A 21,287-nucleotide genomic window follows, 5' to 3' on the forward strand; every position below is an offset into this window, starting at 1 on the left:
ATGAGAATATGTACATACATATCGATGCCTCAGATTCTAATGTCCGCAAAATCAAAACTATCACCTTATGGAGTTCTTAATGACACAGTAACCTAACTTCACCATGTTGATCGTAAATTCATATATGAAATAGAAATACAAGATAGAAGTCTAAATGAGATAATACTAAAATAAATATCTTACCTTTGAAATGAAAATGACTGTTTCTCAGCAGAAATAGGCTAAATAATGGATGCCTACCCACATGAAGTCGTCGTGGCCTAAAGGATAAGACGTCCGGTGCATTCGTATTGAAGCGATGCACCGGTGTTCGAATCCCGTAGGCGGGTACCAATTTTCCAATAAATAAAAAAAAAAAAATGATAAATAATAATATATATGTTCAAATAAATATGTTCACGATTGACTTCCACGGTGAAGGAATAACATCGTGTAATAAAAATCAAACCCGCAAAATTATAATTTGCGTAATTACTGGTGGTAGGACCTCTTGTGAGTCCGCGCGGGTGGGTACCACCACCCTGCCTATTTCTGCCTTGAAGCAGTAATGCGTTTTGGTTCGAAGGGTGAGGCAGCCGTTGTAACTATACTTAAGACCTTAGAACATATCTCAAGGTGGGTGGCGCATTTACGTTCTAGATGTATATGGGCTCCAGTAACCACTTAACACCAGGTAGGCTGTGAGCTCGTCCACCCATCTGAGCAATAAAAAAAAATGGATTCATAATAAAATCAAAAGACAATTTATAACAAAAAAAAGATCTATTCTACTGACTTTGACTACTAATATTGTTGTATAAAAAATCTCAATTTTCTTTCATTTCTCATATAATACAGTTTTTTTGTTCAAACGAGTACTGACGTAAGACGAAGATCAAAGGATTGCGAGTAATCGTGGATGAAGTATCCCTTCGAAGGGACTATAGGTTCAGGGCCTATTTGAAGTACTCGTTTTTGTTGACGAACCATATTATTTGATATATAATATATCTAGTTAATATTTAGATTTGTCATTTGTGAAATTCTATAATCCGTTAAAAAACTAAATTTTAATTCAACATTACAAACGATAAAAGCTCATGATGGACTTTGGTGAATGCAAGAATGACATTAACAATGACAACAATGACATTGACAAGGAGACATTGCCCTCCTGTTTTTTTTTAAATCTCATCTTCGAACCACCTACGGCTCTAGCTTAAAGAAAAAATCATCTGTTTTTGCAACAAAGTTCATACTTTGGCATTGCAATTTTTATTCAATTACAAACGAAGTCATTGTTCACATGGACATCAAGTCGAAATCTCATTAAAGTTTCATACTTAAAAATCATTTTAGAAATCCTTTGAAACTTTGATCTTTGTAGATCTACGTAAGGAGCGACAGAGTCTACTTTGAGCTGACATTGGTAATAATACTATCTAAAAATCTGTTTCAAAAATATGAAAACTAAATTTCATGACTAAATAAAAAATCTACTTTATGTATTGAGATAGCAAACTTTGGACACACACTAATTAGTCTTTAGACTCTCTCTAAAAACCACTTAATGCAGAATCGTCCAGTCATATAATTAAAACAATACCAACATGCGAAAAGAAACCGCTGCGTTCATCAACAGTGCGTTTCCAGAGGTCTTTTTGCCACGCACCATCCGGCTATGGAATGAACTCCCCTCCAAGGTGTTTCCCGAGCGCTATGAGATGTCCTTCTTCAAAAGAGGCTTGGCTCTGCCCCTGACATTGCTGAAGTCCATGGGTGACGGTAACCACTCACCATCAGGTGGGCCGTATGCTCGACTGCCTACAAGAGCAATAAAAAAAAAAAAAAATTTCGTTTGTTTGTGGGCTTACTCCTCCTTAAATACTCAAACGATCACCATGATATTTTTCATACATGTTGTCAAGCTTACAGAAAAAAGTCATAGAGCAACTTCCAGCCCGAAAGATCGAATCCCCGAAGTCTCGAGGAATATAATTATTTTTTATACATCACACCACGAGCTAAGACTGAAATGAAATTAAAACATATTAAGATCCATTTAATTACTGTTTTTTTTTTTTTTTTCACCATCCGGCGGGAACACTACATCCACTAATTCACGTTACTCCTTTGTTTCGAGTTCCATTCTCGATTTGATGACGTTCGAACTGACGGGCGTATTTAAATTTAGATATTTTCACAGACACGTTTTCTTTGTATTATCATTCGTTGTATTTTGTTCGCGGCGTTTTCTACGTATTTGGCTCAGACAAAGAGCCCTGATCTTTTCGTGGGAATTCGTGTGCGGGCTTATATTATTACTAGCCGAGTCCCGCGATATTACCGGCCGTTATTGTGGTACCGCGTCGCGTAGTCTAAAAAAGTAGCCTAAGTTACTCGTAATATCATCAGCTACATATCAGTGAAAGTTCCGTCAAAATCGGTCTAGCCGTTCCAGAGATTAGCCGGAACAAACAGACAGACAGACAAAAATTGTAAAATATGTTATTTTGGTGTATGTACCGTATATATTCATATGCATGTAGTAAAAAGCGGCTATTTCAATACTACAAACAGACGCTTCAATTTTATTTATAATAATATTATTATGTATAGATTGTGTGCCTCGATTGACAGGTCCCTTAGTGCTTCAGTTATTTTCTGATAATAAAATAAATATGCAAAATACATATACGCCTTGAGCATAACTTTCCCCGGCCTAATATAATATAATATCCCAGGTGTACTCGGAGTCATTTATATTCATAGATTATACACGTAGTCCAAACCTGAGGCAGGTATCAATTTAACCAAATAAATATTTACCTAGCATATTTGTTTACGAAAAAGTCATCTACGATGAAGGCATAAGCTTAGACTGATTATCTCAATCAGGTTTTTTTGCCTGCTTCTGCCGTGAACTCTAAGTACCTACTTGTAATCCTACCTATTTGTAATCATTGTAAGTTTGTACACTATTATGATTGTATTTTATACTTCTATAATCACAAATTTCGCCAAGACTACACTTTAAAAAATATTAACAAAGACAAAGCATATTCTATTCTCAATTTGACAACAGACGTCAAGAACAAAAATTTGACAATAAATAGTATGCATGCGTGTGTGTGTCAAATACATGGTATGTAGTGTGGGTAATATTTTCTTTATTGCTTCAATGTATTTTATATGCATTATTTTAAAAAAATATTAGCGTTGTGCACTTCTTCTCAATATTCTCTATAAGTGTGGAAAATGTCATACTCCTCCGTCCGCGCAATTTTCGTAAAAAGGGATACAAAGTTTTTGCTTCACGTAATAATATATAGATTACATTTTTTGTATTGTTTCGTTACTGACATTTTTTCGTGTATGAGTGAAAGGAGTCTTATTTTTTATTTATTGATAACACCAAACTTTATTGGATACTTCGAGAAAGAAAATCTTTTAATGGAAAAGTAATAAGCCGATTTCTGTTCACCTATTTAAATACACGTCATGTATCTAAGATTGCATACACTAGGTAAGGGAAATACAATGAAAATTTGCAACTGAATAATAAAAGTGATTCTCAAAACTTAATTTTCTAGGTTCTGTTTACCAACATTATCTGTCTCGCCCGCGCTTACGTCACACACGCGTCGCACACTTAAAAATAAATATCGTGACGTCATAACAGTTATATCGCGATTAGAAGTTCTTATTTTAGCCTAATTTTTAGGCCTAACATTACTAAATGGAAGATTTCTGTTTATTTTATCACGTACACTGGATATTTAATGCAATTGGAGATTCGATTCGGGCGCACATTATCCATACCTAATGTCTCGATTTGGGCGGGACAGTTCCGCTTTCGGGCATTCTATCCCGATGTCCCCAGTGAGGTCGACATAGTTCCGCTTTTGCAAAAATACCAAACGATAAATTTATTTTTCAATTCAACATAGAGCTAGAAGTGTTAATTGAACTAATTTAACAAAAGAGGTACAGACTATTACAGAGTACTAACTATTTTGTGTTTAGTGCTTTGTGTTATTCTATCTTCTATAAGGAAATTTGTACTTTTAGAACATTAAATATTTTTTTTCTATACTATAATATTATATATACTATAATATATATAATATTATAAAGAGGAAAGATTTGTTTGTTTGTTTGTTTCGAATAGGCTCCGAAACTACTGGACCGATTTGAAAAATTTTTTTTCCATTAGAAGCCGACATTGTCCCTGATGAACATAGGCTACTTATGTTTTTTTTTTTTATTTCATTTTTTTGGTTTCATGTGTGTTTTAATGTTTCCGAAGCGAAGCGAGGGCGGGTCGCTAGTATGATATAATTTCGCAGATGTACCCACTTTGACAAAAAAAAAAAAGGTCACGTTATCCATACCGTTCTGGTGAGTTCTGATATGTGTTGGAATACAGAATGCGCTAACTTGCATCTTATGCTGGTATAACCCTATACGGTTACCACCGGCCTAGGTAGGGAAAAAAAGCTCATCTTATATACGTTTATAAAGCGCTTCTTATATACGTACATAACATTAAAACATCCTTTTCATTTTTCATCACATTACCAACAAAACACACGTAAGCTTTACAGTGACTCAGCAACACAAGACAACCTCACGTCAAGACTAGACTTGTCACCCTCATGACAAGTCTAACGAAATAATGTAACACATTTTTAAATTATCCCTGTTACCATCTTTCGAACGAACGACAATGCCAAAATGTATTCAAAACGTATTCCGAACAACTGTTGATTTGGTTTAGTTGAAAAAAAAACCAGACTTTTCATTGTGCAAAAGACCTTGCCAAAATCTGCGTGGGTTTCTATGGAAAAACAATTGCGTGCCAAAAAGAAAACGATAATTTTTAAATAGTTATCATAAGCTTGTGACGCGTAGTTTTATTTCGAAGTCGGGAGGAAATCGACGAACGGCCTCCGGCTGGCGGTGTCAGTGTGAGCCACGAAAAGCAATATAGTCATCTTGTTACTTGTTAAACCAATACAGAAAGCATTCGCAGCCAAACAATTCAGTCAAAATCAGAATGGTTATTTTTTGCATGTAGTTTTGTTCACAGATGCTTTTAAATTGTCATGTTACAACATATTCGGAATCCCATTTTACTACTGAGAAGAATATTATTTTCAAAAGATACGGTTTTTGTATCTAATCCTCTCCCTTCCTAGCTATTCATCCCACAGGGTGGCGGGGTCAACTTTTCTTATGTTTCTCCTTCATTTCGCTCTGTTTTCGATATCCTCTTCAGTAACGATGTATTTCCTCTTGTTCTTCACCACTACATCTTTCTGTCTTCTCTTGGGGTTTCCTTTAGGTCTCTGATCGAAGAAATCGAGCTGAGGGTGGCGGGGTCAACTTTCCTTAAGTCTCTCTCTTCGACACCCTCGTCGGTAACATTGCATTTCCTCTTGTCCTTGAGGACTACATCTTTCCGCCTTCTTTTGGGCCTTCCTTTAGGTATCTGATCGAGGAAATAGAGCTGAAGAGTCAAATTTCCGATGTAGTCTGATGGCCTCCTTTTTACGTGACTATACAGGTACAATCTCAGCCAAATCTCCTGCATCTTATCGGCAATGTCACGTATACCGAGGCTTCCACGCACCCATTGTGGATTTTGCCCAGCCTGGTTACGTCACACATCCACCTCAACATCTTTATTTCAGCAACTTAGATGGTATGCGCGTTCTTTTGGGTTGCAGCCTATGTTATTATAGTCTTATAGGTAAAACCCTTAAGTTTGACACGCAGCGGCTATTTCATGCGCGGTGATTAGCGGAGTTTTTTTGTATCTAATCCATCCATTCTAATCTAATCCATTTTAAAATTGGATTTTTTAGCCCATGTTGGGAGATGGGCTCTCGGGCCAATTCATATTAAGCGACTACCGGAGGCATCGTAACGTCAATTCCGATAACATGGCAATAAATTCGTTCCTAAAATAAGTCTGCGGCCATGCAAGGAAACAGCTGAAACATTAAAGTATAAATGGCTTACGAAGGCCACGGAAAATATTCCGCCTTAGAACTGATGCATTTGGACTGTTTGGTATTTCAAGATCTTATTCTTGGGCGTGTTCTTCATATTGGAAGGTCATAATGTGAATTTTCTTCGCAGCTTGAGTCCTCAGCTGGTTTGGTTTTCGTCAGCTCCAACGGCTGAAGTCATAAACAGATATATTTGAAGATATCTTTGCAATAAATTTATTACTTTTCAGTCTACTCGTCTCAAACAAAACACACATTCTCTATTTTGTAGATTAACATAATTTGTGAACACAATCAAAACAAACAATTAATTTACTTATAATGTAATAGTAGACAAAAGATATTACAAAAAACTGATAGTTGTATTGTTAGAATTTTGGGTTCGAATTTTGCAACCTATTTTTGCCGCTTTGCAATTATGCGTTCTCCTTTTGTATAGAAGAACATAAACAATAGATTCATGATCGATTTCGATCCGGTGGTAGATTTATTCACGAAGCAGCTACTCTTGAGTTGTTAGGTCTCCTTTGGAGGCGCTCGGGTAGCTGTTAGCAAATCCCAGCTTTCCTGGCTGAGCCCTTGCTCGCCCACCTGCCCCGGTAAACCTGGAAAGACCTCCGGGTTACCAGTAATCTCCTCAGTGACTTTCACCTCATGCCTCGAAGTGAGTTCATATAAACATCTAGCACAATAAAAACGTAAATGCTTTAGCCAAAACAGAATGTGAGCTGTGATGTCGTAACAAGCCCAGAAGTTTTATTATGTATTTTCTCAAAGTCGATTGCTACACGCAATCTGCAAAAAAGAATTTAGCTACCCATTGACATTGAGCTTACAAAATATACAACTATTCTTACGTTAGAAGATGAAACATTTTAAAATCTTTAAATTTTACTTTGAATGCGTCCTATCAGGAACACTCTTTTTTATATTGTTAAAGAAATGTCTACGTATCTCATTAAGAAGATATTTATCAAAAAATACAAAGGCTCTGGCATTTCACTCACATTAAATATTACATTTGTGCCTAAAGTTACTGTTTCCTCGAAATATCGCCCATTTAGTTCTCGATGCGTTGTTTGTCACCAACAAACAAACTCTGTACATTTTTAATGTACGTAAATAGCAGAATTAATTAACAGAAGAAAAGGTGCACCCATACCTTGAAAATAACCAGAGGTGCATTCGCTGTGTTTCACGTTAACATTGTAAAGTCAAATACTTACAGTTCCCGCTGACCGGGCCGTGTGAAAAGCGACTCTATTTATAAACGGCAGCTCGATGAGGATATGCCATGGAAACTAAATTAGAAACCGACTGATGTTTAGTAATCGCGTTAAGAATATTTCAGCCAGTGCTCCTATAAATAAACATAGTTTTTTTTTTAAAGATAAGGGCTGAGTTTGTTTGACGCGTATTATCTTTCTCAGTTGCGCTTTTGCTTGTTTTTCATTACATAAATAATTATCGTGCAGCTAATTTATAGCATTTAAAATTGAATATATCCGTGCAACATTACACCCCAAATAACAATTCAAATTGTCACTGTAAAATAATACACTTAAGTACGAAAATAAATTACATTCAAGTTTTGAATCTGTGATCTTTAAAACAATCCACAGTATCACTGAACCGTGTCAACGAAATATTTAATAATTGTACAAAATCAAAAATAAATTTATTTTATTAATTTCAACCAAAATTTTCGTTTCATTACCAATAATCCAAAACCATTAACCGATTATTGTCCAAATTAATATTAAATCTGTGTGCTTTGCTCGTTTGTACGCCATTATCGGTTCATTAAGTTCCATTATACATACAATTAGCTGTCACCGAAATCAGATCACCTTTGATTCAGTTAATACGATCAAAGAGAGTTTTAGCACCAAATTTAGTTATAGCTAGTTAGCTGTCTCTGTTAATTGGAGTGAATCGTTAACTAGATTGGATAGTTCATTTAGATACATTTCAATTATCTTGTAGCTTTTTAAATAGTTTCGTTTTCAATTGGGTATCGTTAAATGAACATATATTTTACAGTGCCTATTTGATGCTAAAAAGCATTGGTTTAAACTCCATATTGGAGATAGTTCTTTTTTTTTATTGCTTTGATGGGTGGACGATCTCACAGCCCACCTGGTGTTAAGTGGTTACTGGAGCCCATAGACATCTAGAACGTAAATGCGCCACCCATCTTGAGACATAGGTACGTTCTAAGGTTTCAAGTATAGTTACGACGGCTGCCCTATCCTTCAAACCGTAGTAATGCGTTTTACTGCTTCACAGCAGAAATAGGCGGGGTGGTGGTAGCTACCCGCGCGGACTCACAAGAGGTCCTACCACCAGTAAATATGAGTTCATCTAGATATAATTATTTATTATATAATACATAATATATCATATCATTTATTATATATATTATAAGTATTTATATTTGTCGGTAATGATGTATTGTACGTTTCATTGACCGAATAACAGGAAGCGGCTATGAGCTTTCCATCTGCATAATTATATTAAAATACCTACATTTAAATTGTACTTACGTTCTAATTTGCTATCTCATACAATAATATATTTGACAGGATCGATCATTGTGAATATTATTATAATGTACATTCTAGAATAATTCGTAATAGCATGTTTGAAATATGTACATGACTAAGAATTTTAATACGTTCTAAAAATACCATTTATGTGAAGAAATTACAACTGATCTATTAAATATCTCTTGCTCACAGATACATAAGCGAGGTTAAGCAAAAATGGAGCAGTTTGAATCGCTGCTGACTTGCTGCGTGTGTTTGGACCGGTACAGGAATCCTAAGTTGCTGCCATGCCAGCACAGCTTCTGTATGGAGCCCTGCATGGACGGCCTAGTCGACTACGTTAGACGACAGGTATGATGATACACTAGCTTCGACGAACGGAGTACTTAAACAACAATTATTATGTTTCAAAATTAATTTCATTTTTATTCAATAGGTCAAATGTCCAGAATGCCGTGCAGAGCATCGAATTCCCTATCAGGGAGTTCAAGGGTTCCCCACAAATGTAACGCTCCAAAGGTTTTTGGAGCTTCACGCTCAAATTGCTGGTGAACTTCCAGACCCTACTGCTGGGCAAATTATGGAAAGGTGCAATGTTTGCTCAGAAAAAGCGTACTGCGCTTTATGTGCACATTGTGACAAAAAAGTTTGTGATGACTGCAAATCTGCTCACATGGAGGTATTACGTCGCGAAATTGCAAGGATAAATAATCAAGTCCGTCGTGGCATGAACAGGCTACAAGATATTTTGGGTGTTGTCGAACGCAACACGACGAATCTCCAAACAAACTGTGCAGCAGTTGCGGGTGAAGTCGACGAAATTCACAAAAGGCTCGCCAAAGCTCTGAAAGATAGAACCGACTTCTTGCGCACTGAAGTAGATCGGTATCTAGCAACTGAGCTTAGAAATCTAACTCATCTCAAAGATAATTTAGAATTAGAATTAAGTAACATACAAAGTAATTGTGATCTCGCCGAAAAGCATATGAACGATGACACTGAATGGGAAGACACAGAACTTATGGACACGAAGGAAATTTTCCTAAAAACTGTGGAATTCTTAAGGAACTTCGATTACGAAGCTGGCGATTACAATCGTAGAGTGCGATTCATTATGACGCACGACCCCAACCAACTTGTAATGCATGTCGCTAGCTATGGAGAATTGAATATAACTCAACCCAACGCTTATTCTGGGGGTCTACAGCCAAGTCAAGGTCTAACTAGATCGAAGAGTGACCATCGCTTGGCGACGCAATTTAGACAGCAGGAAGAATCCAAGAATTACTACGAAAACGATGAACCGATTCTTGGCGGACGTAAGTTCGGAGAACGTAGACCGCCACCGCCCGAAAGACATACCCGAGACTATAATGTCACGGATGACTATAGCGGATATGAGTCTGAGCACCGACCCCGTAGGTTCCGCTCACGTTTTGTTAGAAGTCACCAACAAGACAACGATTCTGATACAGAACAAAGTATTCGTTCAGCCAAAACAGAAAAACAAGAGAAGGAAAAAGAGAAAGTTGTAGATACAGAAGATGCTACCAGAGGACCTCTAAGCGGCATTTTCAGGCTAAGCGATTGTCCACGAGTAATGCAACGAATTATGGATGCAGAAAGTGGAAAGAAGAAAGAGAAGAAAGAACCTCCGCCACCACCTAAGCCCGTAGTTCAACCGACACCGCAACCTCGCCGTCCTCCACCTGCTCAAAGGCAACAAAGTGAGGATGATGAAATAACACGCCTTAAAAGACAAAACAAAGGCGCAGCTTCATCACAAGAACCAGATCGTCCAGCCTCGAGACCTGTTGAAGAAGAAAGAACTTCGATAGCACGCAAACCACCTACACCAGCTCGGGAGGTGAGTTGGGAAGAAGAACGAGAGTGAATTAGAATTGCAGTACAACGTAGAATCTAGAAAAATCATCGATACTAACAAGAAAAACGCAAAAAAAACTAACGGCATTCCATAAATGTACACTCCACGTTAACTCATTGACCTCTTCAAAAATACACATACACAACACAATTTATTATATCTACCATATTGGTGTCCAAATCGAATTTCAATATATTTCTCAGGCGTCAAGCGATGGTGAATCTGATGAATCAGTCGGATCTTTACAACGTACTCAACAACGTAAAGCTCCACCTCCAGTACAAAAACCCGCAGCGACCGGTAGAAGACCATCCGCGGATGCTCCTACACCACATAGACCGGCTGCAAGAGCACCTAGCACAGAATCAAGCGCATCTACAGAAAGTTCTGGCTCGGCGGTTAAGCATACAGGTGCAATATTAACCATCGCAGAATTAAAAGCAAAATATTGCAGTGGTGGGCCAAAACCAAATCCTCGATTATGTTCCACAGGAAACGAGAGAACTGCACCGGTTACAACCAACGGTACAGCTGGAGGTGCGCAACGGGTACAGAGCCGCTTTGTTGGCTCGCAGAGACCTACGCCCGCTCCGGCTCCCGCCGAGCCGGCGCACGATGAAGATTCAGATACGAGTTCCGAAGAGGAAACAGATTCGTCAGAGGAGAGTGAAGAGGAGCCTGCACCTCAAAGAAAGCCCGAGAGCCAGGCGATGGCTCGTAGTGACATCGGCCCTTTACTCGCGCGTAGTTCAAATGCTCGCAGTGATGCTCATGATAACAAATCCAAAGATCCTCCACCTTCACAAACTCGGTACCGATCAAGGCAACCATCTCAAACTGAAGAGGAGCCCGCACCACGATACGGTGCCGGTTCTTCTTACAACAATCGTTATGGCAGCAAGCCAAGAGAAGAAGAAACGACGTCATCCATAGATGATGATTCTAAATATCCAACGGCCAGATCGAGATATCTCGCCTTAAAAGAACGGCGAAACCGTCTCGCAAGAAGTAAAAGTAGTCACACCGGATTCGGTGCGGGGGACGACGATGATCAGGACGATCCTGTGTCTCCAACCACGGCATCGCCATCGGCGTATTTGGCGGCTCGGTACGGCTCCGGGACCGGAGGGTCGGAGTTGTCTCGTAGCAGGTCATCTCACGCGCTGAAGTCTAGAGAAAGCTCGCCAGAACGACCACCGACTGGCGAGAAAGATGGAGCAGCACTCAGCTCGTGGGCAAGGTACTTGAAAAACAAGTACGGCTCGCGCGGTAAAGAACGAGACACGAGTGGCACGTCCTCGAGCGCGTCGCGTCGTCTGTCTCTCGGGCTGCCTTTACGCTCGGCAAACGAGCTTGCCAGTTCTGATGACGATTCAAAAAACGCGGCAGGCTCCCCCATCTCCCCTACGGCGGCTACAGCAGCGGTAGCAGGTTAGAACGACGAGTGGCGTGTACATAGTTTGGTGCTTGGATGAGTGAGACCCATATCGTTTTGTTCATTGATATTAATTATTCATTGTTGACGGCAGGTTTCGCAGCAGCAGGTTCCTCCCCTAGGAGCCAGTATCTGCAGAAACGCCGATTACAGTTCAGCGTGGGGAGTCGGGGGAGCGAACCTGGTTGTTTCACATGGCCTCGTGGTATCGCTGTAGGTCCAGATAATACAATGGTCGTGGCCGATTCATCAAATCACAGAGTCCAGGTAAAATACTACCAAGAGAAGACTGTTAACACCACCAAAACCACCATACAGCTGAAATATCTTAAGTCCACTAATATATTCCTTTATCACAATAAAACTAATGACCTTCACAAATAGATCTTCAAAAAAATAGTTTCCGGCGGATAGACGATAATTCTTTCTGTGTTTGCAATGAAAAAAATAATTGCAGTCATTGGCTTTAACGGCAATCCAATCAAAAACTAATAAATTATTCGACAAGTTGAAAGGATTATCCTGCCCTCTTTCAATCTAATTCATTTGTCAATCTCAGATCCCCGGTCCGTAAGTTGGAAATCCGTCTCAATTGAATACGATTTATGAACAAGTCCATTATACAGATGATTATAGGTAAATGTTGCGAATATTTTTAGCGTTTTCCGTCTTGACCTTGAGCCAAAAACGTAGCGAACGAGCAAAATTTAGATTCGTACTGTCGTCATTATTTGGAGCAGAAGCTCATGAAATTTTTCCTATACTATAAACAAAGTATTTACTCTTTTTTTTTTTTTTCTTAGATGGGTGGACGAGCTCACAGCCCACCTGGTGTTAAGTGGTTACTGGAGCCCATAGACATCCACAACGTAAATGCGCCACCCACCTTGAGATATAAGTTCTAAGGTCTCAAGTAAGTTACTTTACTCCTCAAGTAAAGCGATAATAAAAATCTCTTTGATATTACAAATTCTAACATTGACAAGGTGTCTTCTAAGGAAGCGTTTTGGTGTGTGCCACCGCGTTATCTATTTTAACATTACAGCTAAATTTTTCCTTCGAAGCTAAATATTTTTGTTATTCCTATGCTATTATACTTTGACTTCATGGATATTGGGATAGATATCCAGGTTGTTTCCGCCCACAATGCTAACACAAATAATAATATATAAATAGCTATTGGGGGATTGGCTTTATTTTGACTAAAATAGACCTTTCGAGAAAGAATTAGTCGGATTCAAAGGCGATTACTTTCAAAGGATGACCATTTTACATGCATTGTATTGCAACTATTTTCGATAAAGAAGACACTTAAAATAACTAATGATACCAAAACCAAAAAACCCTATCAGAAATATTCGTATTGTTGGTTTTTTTTTCCTATCGCCCTCAATTCGCGATGATATAATTTTAACTATACTGACATGTGAGTTCAATGACCTGAGAGGAACATGAGCGATATCTAACTACCTTAACTTTAGTTCACAGGTCAAAAAAATAAAACGACAAGTATTCCTAATCACCTGAGTGAATAGTTATTGCTTTTCTCTTACATTAAATGGGTTAGGTATTATATCCAGTATTTTGGAAGCGTCCTCCGTCCATCCGTTATTTTCTGTTTTCTAATACTCATGCGGATATTTTTTCTCCAGGTGTTCGACTCTAATGGAATATTCATCAAGGAGTTCGGTCAGTATGGAAGCGGCGAAGGCGAGTTTGACTGCTTAGCAGGAGTTGCTGTTAACCGCATCGGGCAGTACATCATAGCTGATAGATACAACCATCGCATACAGGTAAACTTAACCCACAGACACAGCCCACTGAGTTTCTCGCCGGATCTTCTCAGTGGGTCGCGTTTCCGATCCGGTGGTAGATAGAAGCACTGCTTTTGCTAGGGCCAGTGTTAGCACCACTCCGGCTTGAACCCCGTGAGCTCACCTACATTTTAGGGCGAAGCTGACATAGCCTCTCAAGCCTATCAGCATAGGTAGGAGAAAAAAAAAAATATATATACAGAATTTTTAACCACCGCGAATCTTACCACCGTCCTGCTGTTACACGAGGAATATTTACCGTCCTACTGACACGAAGATACACGAGGAATATAATTATAGTTAACTTCAATATGAAAACTAGATTCATCTCTTCAGAGCTCACGACATTTTAGTTTATTTTTTGAATCCCATTTATGGAAACGGTGCTTATTAAAAAATGGCTAATGTAGTTTTTTATGCTTTCTTTTAAAACAGCGAACTCATTTTCAATTTCCGGCTTTTGAGTATTAAAAAAAAAATACTTTGAATAAAATGAAAATATTTTGAACAGAGCTAGCAGATCTAGTACCGTTTTAAATGAAGTTATTGTCTGTGATATTATATATTTACGATCGGCACTTTGGATTTTGTGATGCAAGAAAACACGTTAATATTATAAATCGACGTATCCATTAGTGATAAGTCGTACGAATATTGCTACTATCACCGCTCAGAAAACTACTAATGTATCATACACTCTAGTTTGAACGATAGTGCTATTATTTTAATACTATTGTGACTGGGATTATCTATGTGGTGGACACGATTCTGGTAATCACAGTTATAAGCAGACATCCATTAATTACAATTGAAATGACACACCAGAGTCTACTAATAGATAGGCACAATTAAAAACACCAACAGAGTAAACAATTTTAATCCAATAACTTTCCTTCAAAATCTTTCAAAACTCCTCTAAGATATAATTAAAACTTGTTTTGTCTGTCATAAGCTATAAAAGATTTGAAACATCACAAATAATATAATTACAAATAATAAAAATAACGTTTTATAGCTCGCAGATACCGAAAAAAATTCCTTTGTGTTGTTAAAAAGTTTTATTTAATTCATATACAGTTCTCTCCGTAAAACATTATTCGTTTGCGACCAACTCCTTCGCAGTTTGGTCACGGTAATTCCTGCCGCGGTAGGACGCCACAAATATCTTTGTCTATACTTAATATTATAAAGAGAGAAGATTTGTTTGTTTGTTTGTATTGAATAGGCTCCGAAACTACTGAACCGATTTGAAAAATTCTTTCACTGTTTAGAAGCCACACTATTCCCGATTGACATAGGCTATAATCTTTGAAAAAATCAGGGGGGATCCTTATTAAAACTCCAACAATGTAACCCAAGGTGTAAAAAAATTACCTAATAGAATAAAATAATACATTATTATTTACAAAAAGTGTCGCGACATCATATGTCTAACTGTTATAGTTATGCCGCAATAAGTGTTATTTTATTTAAAAAAATTAAACAACTGCAAATATCGTTGGAATTTTTGTTAAAGACCCGAGCGAAGCCGGAGCAGGCCGCTTGTCTTGTTATAAGTTGGTTAGTCTGGCACAAACCGAAAGGACAAATGTTGTTCTGATGAGTCATCTCTTATTATTGTTAAATCTTAGCGTCTGCTAATGCACACCAACGGTTCGAGTCCACTGTCAAATTTCAAAGGAATTTTGAGAATTAAGCAACATTGAAGTGATTTAAAATTGAATCATGTTCTTCTACAAGATACTAGGAAACCATTTTCAAAACCGTAACATCGACAACGTCTCGAATAATAAAATTTGTCTATACGTAATAAATAATTCGTAATACGTAAATAGGCAAAAATATAACACTTATATACTATACACTATACTTTCTCTTCTCATTTATTCATTTTTGTTTTATAGTTATTGGTTTTCGGTGTTATCAATATTAATATATGTATGTGTTGGTGAAGAAATTGGTTATTTAGTTATGAAGTTAATTATCTTCCAAACTTTTACAAGCCAATTAACAAAACAATATAGAAAATGTAATACACAATAAAGCAGAAAAATAGAGCAATTATAAAGTGAATAATTTTAGGATACCTTTTACTGATTTCGTTTTTTCTTTAACCAGGTTTTTGACCCTCAAGGTCGCTTCCTAAGAGCCTTCGGGAGCCAAGGCACCGGAGACGGCAAGTTCAACTACCCATGGGGCATCACCACTGACGCCCTCGGATTCATATACGTGTGTGATAAGGAAAACCATAGAGTGCAGGTACGTACAGAAGACAGCTTAGTTGCTCTAGTATGTATCTTTACGTTTCCTACAGCATCTTCTATACTAATATCATAAAGAGGAAAGATTTGTTTGTTTGTTTCGAATAGGCTCCGAAACTACTGGACCAATTTGAAAAATTCTTTTGCCATTAGAAGCCGACATTGTCCCTGATGAACATAGGCTACTTTTTTTTTTTTTTTTTAATTATTTTTTTTTGGTTTCATGTGTGTTTTAATGTTTCCGAAGCGAAGCGAGGGCGGGTCGCTAGTTTACATATATAATTATATAAACAGTACGTATATAATGCTGGTAATAAGTACTATTACAAAATTATAGAAAATGTACATCACTTATATGGGTCTATTCGTGATAATGGAACCACTGAAAGAGGATCATCGCAATATATGTACCCCAAGTCAATTTTGAGGTCCGCGAACCTTTCAAAGGTTAATCGCTATTGCAGTGCAACGAAACTTTAATCTAAGCTTTTAAGAGTAACGAATGTCTAAGTTTTTGAGTTTCTAATTTAAATCAATCATAAATTTTAAATTTTAGGCACACGCATTAGCACAGATTACAATTACTTTAGCTACTAATAAAATAAAACTTAATGAAGTACTAAATTTATTATGTAAAATTTTACTCAAGACTAATAATAAAAATAAATGGTAATGTTACACTAATGGATAAAATTACACTGTAGTCTAAATAATATGCAAAGATAAAAAAGTTGAAAGATACAAAACGTAATTATCGCGAAAGAAAACCAATCAGAAAAGCAATTTTCATTAGCACTTTAATAAGCCTCTACGGCAGATGCGCCGCGCAATTTTTCCAATAAATTAATTGCTAGAAAAAGAAATGAATTGTCAAAAAAAGAATAGCACTATGAAGGTTATTATTCTATCGAGAGAAACGGTGTTTTTTCTTCTAAAAACCAATTCTGGCCTGTTGGAATATAAGGTAATTTTTCAACAATTGAAGATTTTTAAATCTCTAAGCCGACGACAAGCAAAAACTTTCTGGGTATATGATAGAATTATTATTATTAGTTGTAATGGACTTCTACTTACCTCCAAATAAATCAAAAGACTAAATGATTAACTAAAGACGAATAAAAATAACATTTTCCCAAATTAAGAGATTAGGATGTTCCCCAAAAAACCGACTACAATCCAGTCTGCTCTTTTGTCCAATTTTCCTTCTGGCTATTTGATTATTTCCCGCGTTTGTGATAAAAAAATTACTTCATCAAAGGCTTTAATCTTATTTACTTTTATTCTCCTTAGGTGTTCCAATCCGACGGCACCTTCGTGGGTAAATTTGGTTCCTTCGGGGCCAAGCTTGGTCAACTAGAACATCCTCATTACATTGCGGTTTCCAGCACCAATCGCGTTCTGGTCTCAGACTCGAACAACCACAGGATCCAGGTCTTCGATGTAAACGGTAGAGTTCTGTCTTCGTTCGGCGAAGAAGGGTCCGAAGATGGCCAGTTTAAGTTCCCGAGGTTTGTGTAACTTTATTCTAATGCCGTTAATTAAAAAATAGTATATATACATTACTGGTAGGACCTCTTGTAGCACCACCCTGCCTATTTCTGCCGTGAAGCAGTATGGGTTTCGGTTTGAAAGGTGGGGCAGCCGTTGTAACAATACTTGAGACCTTATAACTTATATCTCAAGGTGGGTGGCGCATTTACGTTGTGGATGCCTATGGGCTCCAGTAACTACTTAACACCAGGTGGGCTGTGAGCTCGTCCACCCATCTAAGCAATAAAAAAATAATAAAAAAAATAGCATCATCATCATAATTAAATCAACAACTAGATATCCACTTCGGAAAATTAATTAGACAAGCTATTCTAATTTCGCAACTAAACTGCTCGAAATTTTCAAAAATCACCTCAACTTATCATGTATCCATTGCATTGGTAATCATGGCCCTGTAGAAAACGAGAAGATAGTTTATGAACTTTATTTACAACCATTGCCATATAATTTTCTTCCTTTTTCACACTTTCTTAAAGCAATTAAAACTATTTTATGGTTAGATGTTCCGTTTAGTAGTTTTGTGGAATGGAATCAATAAAAAAATTAATGATAAATTTGACGGTAGTTAGAATAATATTCAAATGACGACGAACACCAGCTAGGTCGTCCTCTATCACGACCACGTATCTGAACCACGTACTCGAAACCCGAAATTAAACCCTAATATTGGCTTAAAATATTTATCTACCTACTATACTATCATTGTATCAATCTACTCATAGTCCGGCGCTATCAAGTGGGCGTTAGCTATTCACAGAATGTAATGCGGTTTTTGTGAGCATATTTGTCACATTGAATAAATATCATCATGTGCAATACGGCAGCCTCATTGCTGCGCTAAGCTATAAGAGCAGATTCTTGTAGATTCCTGATAACCTTCAACACCATCATCATCATCAGCCTATAGCAGTCCACTGCTGGACATAGACCCTCCAATTGCACGCCACTGAGCACGATCCTCAGCTTCTCTCATCCAACTCTTGCCAGCCACCCTCCATAGATCGCCATTTCATCGAGTCTGAGAGCATCCTGCACTTCCTTTACCAAATCACGGTCCCCAATCAAGAACACATTTACCCCAACAGTTATCGGTTGCCCGGTTAATAAGGTCAGCCCATTGCCACTGATCATATTATAAAAATCTAAGACATGATTGTGGACTTCAAAAACCGCCCGCTTATAAAAAGTTACAGATACATGATCATGTATTCGCTTCGGAAATAGGGTTGCGAAATCGGTCAAGGTACGAGAGAACAGATAATAATAAAATCGTCCCCGAATGTTTCGAGGAACGCGCATTATTTTTACAACCAGAAAAATGTGTCATATAGCTAATGGGAGCTCTAAGTTGTTTTATTTCATTAAAATTTAATTTTTAACTGATAGGTAGAGTTATCAATTCTGATAAAAATAATTTTTGGAACACTTTTTTTTTATTGCTTAGTTGGGTGGACGATCTCACAGCCCACCTGGTATTAAGTGGTTGCTGGAGCCCATAGACATCCACAATGTAAATGCTCCACCCACCTTGAGTATTAAGTTCTAAGGTCTCAGTATAGTTACAACGGCTACCCCACCCTTCAAACCAAAACGCATTACTGCTTCACGGCAGAAATAGGCGGGGTGGTGGTACCTACCCGTGCGGACTCACAAGAGGTCCTACCACCAGTATAGACCACCAACTAGATTTACATAGGCTTCGGAAAAGACCAGAGAATCTAAATACTAAATCTTCTTGCTAATCTAAATGCTAAGCCTGAAGAAAACAAAATTTAGAACGGTTAATACCCGTATTGGTAGAGTCCTCAGTCTATTTCTTACTGAACTGCTTAATTCTAGGCATATGTAGATTTTCTTATTGATATTCTTTTGTATTCTCCAGAGGGGTAGCAGTGGACGACCAAGGCTACATCGTAGTGGCTGATTCCGGTAACAACAGGATCCAGATCTTCCATCCGGATGGAACCTTCCTCAGGGCGTTTGGCTCTTGGGGCTCCGGAGACGGGGAATTTAAGGGATTAGAGGGAATCGCTGTCATGACCGGTGGAAATATCATCGTATGTGATCGGGAGAATCATAGGGTGCAAGTGTTTTAAGGTGAGAATCATGTTTTCGTTTTCAATTTTAATAAATCTATATTTTAGTATTTTTCGAGTTGATGGGTGACTTTACTTACTTAGCACACAGTTTGGATAGTTTCGCATTGTTGCCTATTTTGTCTATTGCAGTGATTGTCAAACTTTTTTTTGTCGCGGCAAAGGTGTTTAAGCTATGTGACAATAGTTTTTAATGTATAATTTGGTGATACACAAAAATTCCTTCGCACTGTGGTTGAGAAACACTGATCTATTAGTTTGCAGTACCGATTACTGTAACATAGTCGCAGTCTTAGTCGGAGCCAATGCATGTGATAACATCAAAAGTTGTGTGAAAAATAAAACAGATCTCAGAGTATTCTCTATTAAGTTTTTTCCATCGTTCTAACAATTGTTTATTAGTACCAGTTAGCCAGTTAAGCGAAATTCGACTATAATTACAGACGCCTTAACATTAAATTAGTTTTATGTAATTCATTTTCTCTTCTGTTTTGTTATTGATATTGCTTCCGTTGTGAGAATAAAAAAAATTTGCAATATTTATTTCATAATAATATATTAACACTCCTCAATGACTTCTATACAAAAAATCGGATGACTAACAGAAGAGAAAATGGTATTAGGCTCTTTTCTATTTTTATAAATATTTCTTGATTTTCAGGAACGATAATTTTAATACAAAGATGTTATTGTATTATATTTAATTCGAAATCATAACAAATCATTTTCTTTCTGTTTCAGTTTCACGAAAACAACAATATTACATTATTACGTAAACAATAAAATGAGCAATACTTTACCGTTTTTATCGGTGGGAACTTTGTAACATTAGCATTATTAACATTTTACAACGAGGCATTTGTAACATAAATATAAATAGAAAAATAACGAATGGAGTTCATACATATTGTAAATTCACATTTTTTTATATAAACCAAAGCTTGTGTCTAAATAATTTTCATTGTACACACGAATACGCATAGTCTGTTGACGAAATTCTTTCTTAAAAAGATTTCTTTTTGTTTTTTTAGTTTTTCTATTAATAACACTCAGTGTATTTTTAATGTTTTGTATATGAATAAATAAATCATACATTTACAACGACCTAGTCATTGATTAAATATTACTTTTTGTTTAATAAAATTATCAAATGATACATATTTTGTTTTTATTCCGTCACCATTTTGTTAATCAAATATCTAAGGATTTCGTTTGGCTATTGATATACATAGTAGTGATCTGGTATTTTGATAGTATTTCTATTGCCTCTGAAGGCAGACGAGTATACCGCCCATCTGATGGTAAGTGGTTAGTGACGCTCGTGGACACCAAGTCGCCGCCTAACGGAGCTTTGCACTTATTTTTCTGTGGAAACACTTTTCGCGACGAAATATGTTTTTTTTGAACTACAATAAATATTAGATTTATTCAATAAAAATAAACAAAATTAGCACCATTTTTTTCTTGCGCACTATCAAAGGACAAAAACGTATTTTAACTTCACAATAAAAGGTGGGTGAGAGAACGCAAAATGAATTTCATATTTCGATTAGACAACGTCTTAGAATGAAGTATAAAAGCTGATGCAATTCACTCTGCGTATCTCAATCCAGCGCTCACAACGAATCACTAGATGATGACCGAGCTTTGTTCGTTTTTTTTTTTTGATAACGCCATCTTGTTTTGTCTTTAAAGCGGTT

General features: G+C 37.1%; 1 protein-coding gene across 5 annotated transcripts in view; it reads left to right on the plus strand.

Annotated features, from left to right (window-relative positions):
- Positions 1 to 20,743, plus strand: part of tn (tripartite motif containing protein thin) — a 103,842-nt gene extending 83,099 nt beyond the window's left edge. For 4 of the 5 annotated variants that reach the window (XM_089729412.1, XM_028176921.2, XM_028176922.2 and 1 more), the window contains 9 exons: positions 8,738 to 8,896; positions 8,982 to 10,412; positions 10,634 to 11,861; positions 11,960 to 12,132; positions 13,518 to 13,658; positions 15,798 to 15,938; positions 17,231 to 17,448; positions 19,374 to 19,588; positions 20,329 to 20,743. In XM_089729412.1, the coding sequence (XP_089585538.1) occupies positions 8,762 to 8,896; positions 8,982 to 10,412; positions 10,634 to 11,861; positions 11,960 to 12,132; positions 13,518 to 13,658; positions 15,798 to 15,938; positions 17,231 to 17,448; positions 19,374 to 19,587 (3,681 nt within the window). In that variant the 5' untranslated portion in view covers positions 8,738 to 8,761 and the 3' untranslated portion in view covers position 19,588; positions 20,329 to 20,743. The remainder of the gene's footprint in view (positions 1 to 8,737; positions 8,897 to 8,981; positions 10,413 to 10,633; positions 11,862 to 11,959; positions 12,133 to 13,517; positions 13,659 to 15,797; positions 15,939 to 17,230; positions 17,449 to 19,373; positions 19,589 to 20,328) is intronic. The other variant, XM_089729413.1, reaches the window with a different exon arrangement.
- Positions 20,744 to 21,287: the final 544 nt, after the last annotated feature.

The sequence above is a fragment of the Bombyx mandarina genome, chromosome 08, assembly GCF_030267445.1.
Source record: "Bombyx mandarina strain Sakado chromosome 08, ASM3026744v2".
Taxonomy (NCBI): Eukaryota; Metazoa; Arthropoda; class Insecta; order Lepidoptera; family Bombycidae; genus Bombyx; species Bombyx mandarina.